General features: G+C 48.3%; 1 protein-coding gene across 1 annotated transcript; it reads left to right on the top strand.

Moving 5' to 3' along the window:
- Positions 1 to 1,345: 1,345 nt before the first annotated feature.
- LOC119183257 (endothelin-converting enzyme 1) lies at positions 1,346 to 4,524 on the top strand. Its single transcript, XM_075884742.1, has 3 exons — positions 1,346 to 1,831; positions 2,644 to 3,377; positions 4,219 to 4,524. Exons 1-3 carry the CDS (start codon positions 1,449 to 1,451, stop codon positions 4,521 to 4,523), a joined length of 1,422 nt encoding a protein of 473 aa, XP_075740857.1. The 5' UTR covers positions 1,346 to 1,448; the 3' UTR covers position 4,524.
- Positions 4,525 to 8,660: the final 4,136 nt, after the last annotated feature.

Below are 8,660 nucleotides of genomic sequence, written 5' to 3'. Positions count from 1 at the left end.
CTACATAATGGAAAGGTGGGAGGCGAAGCTCGTCCTCGAGGACCTGGAATACCAGCGACAACTCGTCGCCAGCGCCAGGGCCAAGGGGGCAGTCGAAGCCAGAGGGTTCCTGGACTAGGGAACCCTCCCACCTTAGGGTGACACCGGACCTCGCTAGGAACACTGTTTTCTAAATAAACGTTTATTTCGCTCTCTAGGAATTGAAGACAGCAAGTTTGACTTGTTCATCCAGAAAAACTAAATTTGGAGGTTTCATGAATTTTCAAATACCGTACGTGCAAAAAACATTGAAGTAAAGATGCAGCGTTCCAGCGGCCTAACTTGTTGCAGTTTTATTCATCGGAGGACAATACTTCTTCACATGCTATAAAATTAGTAAAATACGCAAGCTCCGGTGTCCTGTCGTCTGTAGCCACTAATTATATCTTTATTTGTTAAGCATCCAGTGTACTGCAGAAAAGAGCCTTGTATAAACAAATTTCCAAACTTTAATATAGAGAATTGTAGGTTACATTATTGGGTGCAACTTTCAATGAATTCTCCTACCGGTCAAAGTATGCTGCCTTTCCAGACCTTTTTTTTTTAATTTCTCCTTCTCTTCGCAGCATTTCTTTTTAACATCTTTCATTCCCCTCACCCCTTTCCCCAGCACAGGGTAGCCAGCCGGTCTAAGAACTGGCTAACCTCCCTGTCTTTCCGCCTAAATTCTCTTCCTTCCTTTCCAGACCAAATATAAACCATGCGTCCAAGCCCAATATATGAACAATTTTAACAAACAAAAAACAAATATGCTGAGATTCCCACATAAATAGCCTACGAAAGCTAGCGCTTCGTTTTGATTAACATGTTTTTGGCACCAGCAGCATAAATCTCGCTAAGCAGTATCCTTCTCGACAAACGCATGGCAGGTGGCTTTGGGAGAAATCTCCTGCGGGAGAAATGTTCATCAAGCCACAAAGGCGATCCAGCTGAGATACTGTATGCACTCATTAGTGTGCTTTCAAAGGACAGTAGGCGTTAACCTAAACGCGTATATTGTAGTATTGAGCACTGACTTACGTCATCGATTTAGATCCACCGAGGTAAGCAGCACCAACAGCAGGGCTAATGGGGCTGCCTAATAAAATAATTGTTTAGGATTTAGGTGCCGAAACCACGATATAATCATAAGGGAAGCCGTATATATACAGTGGACGTTTCAAAAAATTTCTACCATCTGGGATTCTTTAACGTGCGCCTTATTCTAAGAACACGTCCCTACAGTATTTGCCCCCTATTGAAGTGTGATCACCTTGGCAGGTATTTGATCCAGCAGCCCAGCACCACAGTTATTGGATCGTGGTGGATCGCTCATCAGGTCAGCACATGAGAACTACAACATGGTTTCCTCTCGTGCCGTGGTACAACTGTACTACTGATTCCGCAACATTAAGAAATTACCAGCTTACATGATTAAAAACCACCATGCCTATTTTTGTCTATGTATTTTCCAGATGAACCATATTGAGGACACCGTGTACCGTGAACTCCTGGACAATCGCCAAGTTGAGGTCAAGCAGAGTGCAATGTTACCTATGGAGAGTATCGACAACTACACGAGAGGTGCCTTTTCGTCGAGCGAGTGGCTGGAGAGTCTCAACAAACAGGCATCGGCCACTGGTTGGCCGACGTTCTTGGCACGGGACCCCGTTGTTCTCAGAGACACAGGGTTGCTCACAGGACTTCGCCGGATATGGGCAAGGCACAGCGAAGCGAAACTGCTGGAGGCACTCGCGTGGCTCCTCGCGCAGATACTGGGACCCATCGCGGACGCGAGACTGCTGAGGTTCAGGTGAAATATTTGACGCCTTTACTGCAGTGGGAGCGAATGCACGGCCTTTTCCTTCTCGATTCTGCGAGTGTTGCGCGAAAGAATGTGGTGAAATTTCCAAAAAAACAAAACGAATGCTGGATGATACCCGCCTGTATACGGCAGCAAGTTATGCTCCTTCGCACAGTCGCGCAATACTTAAGCAAGCAAGAAATAGTGAAGCAGGCATTGTTGGGAGACACTCGATGAGGATAGTGAGGGAAAATATTTAGTTGATATTATGCATTGCAGAATGAAATCTTCAGCAGAACCTATTCACAAAGATTGTCAAAGCAGATAAAAATCATTCCTCATGGGATACGTGTACACTATTGAGCTTCCAACAAGGTCAGTGTAACGGAGCATGAGAAGCCGTCACCTCACATTTATTGTTCGCTACAAGACTGTGTGCGTATGTAAATATATTTCATTTCTTCACGCGTGAGCCACACTTGAACCGCACGCGTGAAGAGATGGGAATTGCCCTTACAACTCGACGCTGTGGAGTGCGACTCTTGTATATCTACGTTACATGTACAAGAGAAAGTAAAAAAAAATCTTCAAATAAAAAGCACTTCTACAGCCAACGTTTGAGCAAGAGCACTTCCTTCGGAAAAATCCCGAGAGGAGATTTCTCCAGTGAAAGCGTTAACTTCAGCGACGTTCACCTTTTGATCGCTCTTGGGTGTGCCGCAAGAACCTTCGTCAACGAAGAAGGTTGCGTCTAATCCTAAAGGTCTTCGCTTTTCCCGCGTGGCAATAGCCTTACCTTCCCTGTTTTCTTCCTTTTTTAGATATGCCAACCTCGCCACAACCAACATCAGGCGCGTTCACTTCTGTGTCCGCGAGGTGGAAGAGATATACCGGTTCTTGGTGATTGCCCTGGCGACAGTCGTCAACTTTCGCGAAAGCCTGCGCCTAAACATAAGCTCCCAGCTCGCCATTGTCCAGCAGGTGGCAGGAGCGCTGGTCGGAGCCCTGCCGTGGCTCGACAACGCCACCAAGGTCGCCTCTGGCAAGAAGATCGCACGGGCCGAGACGCTGTTGTGGCCACCCAACGATTTCGTCACAGACGACGTGCTCTCCGTGATGTACTCCGGCTTTCCCGAGGACGTGCTGTCTGCAGACGAGACTTTCGCCGATCTGTGGCTCCAGTCCAGACAGGCACTTTCCGACCTGGTGACGGACCGGTCTTACGAAGCCACGGCGATCGACATGCTGGCGAACACGCGCCTGCCCTTGGCCCAGTACGACTACGTGCGCAACACTGTCCGAATCTCGGTCCAGGCACTGTCCGCACCGCTGTACTATCCGCAGGGCACCAACGCCATGTTCTACGGTGGCCTGGGCTTCGTATACGCTCGTGAACTCGTCAAGAGCTTGGACGGGGAGGGCGTCACGTTCGACGCGGACGGCAACGTGGGTCTCGACTGGTCTTCGGACGTCTGGAAGATCACCATGGTCGAACGGACGTTCTGTCTTGCGGCCCAGAGTGGCAGCGCCGAAAAACGCGCCCCGAAGGCCAAACGTGAGTGTGCACCGACCTGCGTTTCTTTCTCGGCAGGTTATTTAAAAATGATTTTGTGTGTATATAATTAAAAAATATACACATGTGCCTCACACCGAAACAGTACTAATAGGCATTTGGGGCTGTGAACAAACTATTAAGCATTCTTACAACTCAAATTACTTACCATTATTCAAATTACGTACCATGCGATGATGTTGACATGCTTAGCTCTTCTTGCCACTGAAAGTTATTTGTTACGTGATGCTGAGGCTTTGAAATTCTTGCCACACGCACGCAATGCTGTCGTACCTTTTGCTGCTGTGTTAGTGCATGTACGAATGCCCCGCTTGATATGGCAAGGGACACCACCGAGTATTTACATACAATGCATGCACTAAAATCAAAACGAGAAGGCTCCTCTACATTTACATTTAGCTCAATCACTATACAACCAACTACAAGCAACCGAAATGCAACGGCGTCGAAGTGGCTAGATTGTGACAACGTTATACCAAACATTTAAGCACCTTTCTTGAGCTGGCGGCCGGCGACTCCACGCTAAGTCCCCACTCATATATCCACGAGCTTATTACTTGTGACCCATGTCCTTCTCGCACTGGTATGAGCTGATGACCATTTAGCGTTTTCACGGTAAGAATAACAGTGTGAATAAGTCAGTTCTGCATGTGCGGCGTGTTTCCCTTTCTCACCAGTAGTATTGCATAACCTTATGCTCGGTCACATATCAGCTTAATGTGCCAGACACTAGACGCTGCACTGAATTCACATTGTAGATAGCCGTCTCTAGAAAACGGTCCACTGTTTTCGTTTCACAAATTCGCGCGGTACTTGTTTGCAGACAATCGCCTCTTCCCCGACATTCCGGCGCTGGAGGTGGCATACGCGGCGTTGCAGTGGGCGCTCGCTTTGGATCCACATCCGACGAGAGTGCTCGAGCAGTACACCGAGCAGCAGCTGTTCTTCATCACACTCTGCTACCTCATGTGTGGCGCAGCTCATCCGGGCGCCAGGAACTGCAACAACGCTCTGCGCCACTTTCCGCCCTTCGCCCAGCACTTCGACTGTGCACAGGGCAGCGGGATGAAAGCAGCCAAGCCGTGCTCGTTGCTCTATATACCAAATCGCAAGAGTGACAGCGACTAGGGGAACGAACTATCGGCTGTGTGTAGTTAGCGTAAAGTAAGCTATTCAGTGCATATTTTAGAAACATTTCGAATGCCCTACGATATATCGCAAGTGAAACGCGATATTGTCATAGCACGCGGACGAACAAAATTCGCGTTTGCTTGTCGCTCTTATTTTTCTTTTCTTCGAGTAGCACAGCCTCGTGTGAGACAGCAACTTCCTCGCTTAACGTTTCTTTGAAATATCGTAAATGCGGGTTTAATGTATCAGCAAGATCGCACTAAACTGCGTCAATCTTATAAAATACTAGAGTCACTGTATTTTTCATTGCTTTTTTCAGTTGGGTAACCCGGCAACGTTACGCGGAAAATGCTCCCGTGCATTTTTACAGAAGTGTTACCTGCATGCATCATTTCTGCCATAAATGCCAACATCGCATGCTGCACTCGCATTGTTGCTCACTAAGCAGTTTTAGGCAGTCGGCGCGACTCCAATAAGCGACATCGCAGATGACCCGTAGTACAGGGACAGTCGCAACTGTCGCGCTCATAAACAGTTTCCACCGTGCAGTTCGTGGTTATAGCCGACTACAATGGGATTTTCCTTCTTTAGTTGTGGAATAAAAAAAGTGTGGACTTCGTACCATGAGCCTTGAAACTATGTCTAGGGAAAACCTTCTTTCATAATATAAAAATGGCAGCATATCTACGGGGTGAATGATGGAGAGTAGGGCGAAGCATCCGTCCGTCCATTCGTCCGTCTATGTGACCGTCCGTGCGTCCCATCCGTGCGTACGTCTGTTCGTGCGTCCGCACGTCCATCCATGCGTCAGTCCCTGCGTTCGTCCATGCACCCGCCCCTGCGTTCGTCCATGCGTCCATCCGTCCATGCATTGATATGTGGGGTTTAACGTCCCAAAACCACTGTATGATTATGATAGACGCCGTAGTGGAGGGCTCCGGAAATTTAGACCACCTGGGGTTCTTTACGTGCACCCAAATCTGAGCACACGGGCCTACATTTCCGCCTCCATCAGAAATGCAGCCGCCGCAGCCGGGATTCAACCCGCGCCCTGCGGGTCAGCAGCCGAGTACCTTAGCCGCTAGACCACCACGGTGGGGCCATCCGTCCGTGCAGCCGTCCATGCGTCCGTCCATGCATCTGTATGTGTGTCCGTTCATCCATCTAGTCAGCACTCCAAGTACCACCATCTCGCATCTTTTCATGAGATATTCCGCACATAGAAGCACCGCCATCTAGCGGACATTCCAAGGACTAAACGAAAAGTGGCAGACGCACACTTACGGCTTGCGCTTCGTGTCTACTTCCTACCTTTAACCACCTCGAGTTGATAGTATATACTAGTTCACTGTATTCATGGCACTGTGGCGCAACGCTCACTAAATCTTTCTAAAACCAAGGAGGTTACGCTCAGCGAGTATAACGTAGCAACCCTTTCTTGTCAGACAGTGCTCAATGTACATGCCAATGGCTGCTAACGGGGAATGAGAGACAGGACAGTTCGGCTTTTAGTTAACGCGCACGCTGCGAAATTTTTATTCTTCAACAACGCACAGGAGAAATCTCCCACCGGCATCACCTTGTAGGTCAAAGCGTAAAACATGTTACGTACTACGATGAGGGACGAATGGGGTCCATTTATTAAGCTTTGCCCCTGAAAACTGCTTGAGCTTGCAGCAACACTTCAATCACCCAAGGGTTCCAAACGAGCTTCTCATTTAGCTTGCGTGTTTCCACGGTAAAAGCTTACAGCCTATACACTTTAACTAGAAAAAATTGGCCCCATATCTGCAAGTTAATCTGCAAATGTTGTCGAAAGAAAAATAGTCTCGCGTTTGGAGAGAGTGAACAAAACATTTATCTGATCTGCTGCGCAAGAAAATCGGTTAATGGTATTCTGTAGGCGCTGCGTTAGAGTGCCTCAGTGTGCTGCGGAGGCGAACGAGTGCATCAAGTCACGCCACGCGTGAGACATGAGCGCCATCTGGCAGTTTTCTTTGAAAAACGAAGCACGGGGCTCTGAGACGGCTGTGCGCCCCCGTTTCAGAGGTGATAAAGTGTAGAACGTAAGGGGACGGGTAGGTGCCACCACCGTGTCGTCTTAGCAAAGCGTTGGAAACACTCGCTTCTTCGTGCAAGCATTGCATGGTCAGCGCAGCGTGAATAGCGCTACGGTCCTTAAAATTACTTATGTATGTTTTTTTCTTGTAAAAGACGCAAAGCAGAATATATACGTGTTTAATGGTGCCCCAGACATAGCGAAAATTGCTTTTTAATTGACAATTGCACAAGTATGATCGTTGAACCTTGAGCAACACTGGTGGGCGCTGTAGATGGGGTCGGCCGTACCCGGTGCCGTTATGAGTGGACAAACAGACAAATGTACAGACAGAGCAACTGACAGACAGACCAAAATTTTTGCGTTGAAGGTCCCCAAGAAAGACTATCATCTTTAATATTATATTTACAAGCACCGATTTTGTCATGTTCAGTCGTATACTCGAGGAGTGCCTCACTTCTCTAACGCCGATATTTCGACTGTCTAGCAGCCAATGGCCTAGCATCATATTTTTGGAGCAATGCCAAAAAAATTTTACAAAAAAGCAAATCAGTCGGGACGGCGTGACATAGAGACAAAAACAACTTCCAGTATTTTTTTCTCAACTGCTCATCCAAATTTCTCAACTTTGTGATTGCCACCAGGCAGTGATGTTCCCGCAATAATTACTGATAATCTTTCAGTAAAACTATATATACGGACTTACCCATTTCCCGTAGGCCGTAATCGTGGCATATTGAACCACGGCATGGTGTGTAAGTGGTCGAGAAGTGGCGGCGCAAAGCTACGCCCCGCTAAGAACACGTGTTTTCTTTTTTCTTTGTAATCTACCTTGTGATAAGCATCTACAATACCCAGCGTGTTCTCGGTGACGTTTTCCGATAGCTTTGCTCGAAACTTGGTGCAGACCACTTCATAGTGAAGATGAACTTTTAGCGTCGAACTGAAGCGGCATGGCGCGGACTGCTCAGACCTTAATGTTTTTCCCCTTGCCACTCAGCATTAAAAACAAAAAAAAAGTTATCTTGCCGACGGCGCAGACATGACTGCCACTTGCGACGCCTGTTCACATGTGGGATAGTCAAGTGACCGCCAGAAACGTCCTGCATAACGACCCACCACCGTAAAATGTGAACGAAAGGGAAAGCTTAGCATGTACTTACATGTGTGTTGTTGACACGCCAATGTCAGTTGCCTCTTGTCCCTATAGGGGGCTGGTAACCTACGCCGTACCACGTCGTGGTGTTTCCTATTTTGCCCATGTAACCACTGCTGCAGAACCGGAATCGACTGCGGCGTGCCGCTCAACCATTGGCGTCATACGTGACGTTTATGTCACCTGGCTATCTCACGTGTGACCATGGCCGTACGTCCCGTCGTTAAATAATAATAGGGAGTTTCAGAGTGCAGTTTGCAAGCGCTGCGGGCGTAGTGGGCACCATATGAGTTTTAGAATAGCGTTTTCCTTGCTGCTAACCGCAACGCACGATCTCAGCGACACCGTAGCCTCGAAACCAGCGTTTGCGGGCCACATGCGAGCCGCGATCGCCACACGCAATATCAGATTTTTTGCGCACGGGCCGTGAACTCGAACGCAGGTTCGCGTTATGACGCATGCGCAGTGGCTGCGACCGCACCGTAAGGGCTCCCTGTGCGCTATTCTAAAACTCCCTAATATATGGCGTTTTCACGCCATAAGAACCATGATACCATTGTGAGAGACGCCGTAGTAGGAGACTCCGGAAATTTCGACCATCCGAACTTGCACCGACATCACAGAGTACACGGGCCTTCACCGTCTCGCCTACCCCGAAAGGAGACTTTCGAAGCCGGAATCGTAACCTAGACGTCCAGGTCAACAGTCGGACACCTTGACCACTGAACCGCTGTCGTGGAAGCAAGTCCCGCCATTGCGCTCTTTATAATAAGGAAACACCCCTTCGTGACGCCGCGCATACAGCTATGCACCTGCAGAACGAAAATCGCGTAGGGCAGAAATAGGGCACAGTGTTGAACTCTCGAAGCATCTCGCTGCTGAACTTGCTATTCACAGAACTCACTTGTCGCAGTCCATG

Source organism: Rhipicephalus microplus, chromosome 2, assembly GCF_043290135.1.
Source record: "Rhipicephalus microplus isolate Deutch F79 chromosome 2, USDA_Rmic, whole genome shotgun sequence".
Classification (NCBI taxonomy): Eukaryota; Metazoa; Arthropoda; class Arachnida; order Ixodida; family Ixodidae; genus Rhipicephalus; species Rhipicephalus microplus.
The sequence above is the reverse complement of the archived record's forward strand: the minus strand, read 5'-3'. Positions and strand labels throughout refer to the sequence as shown.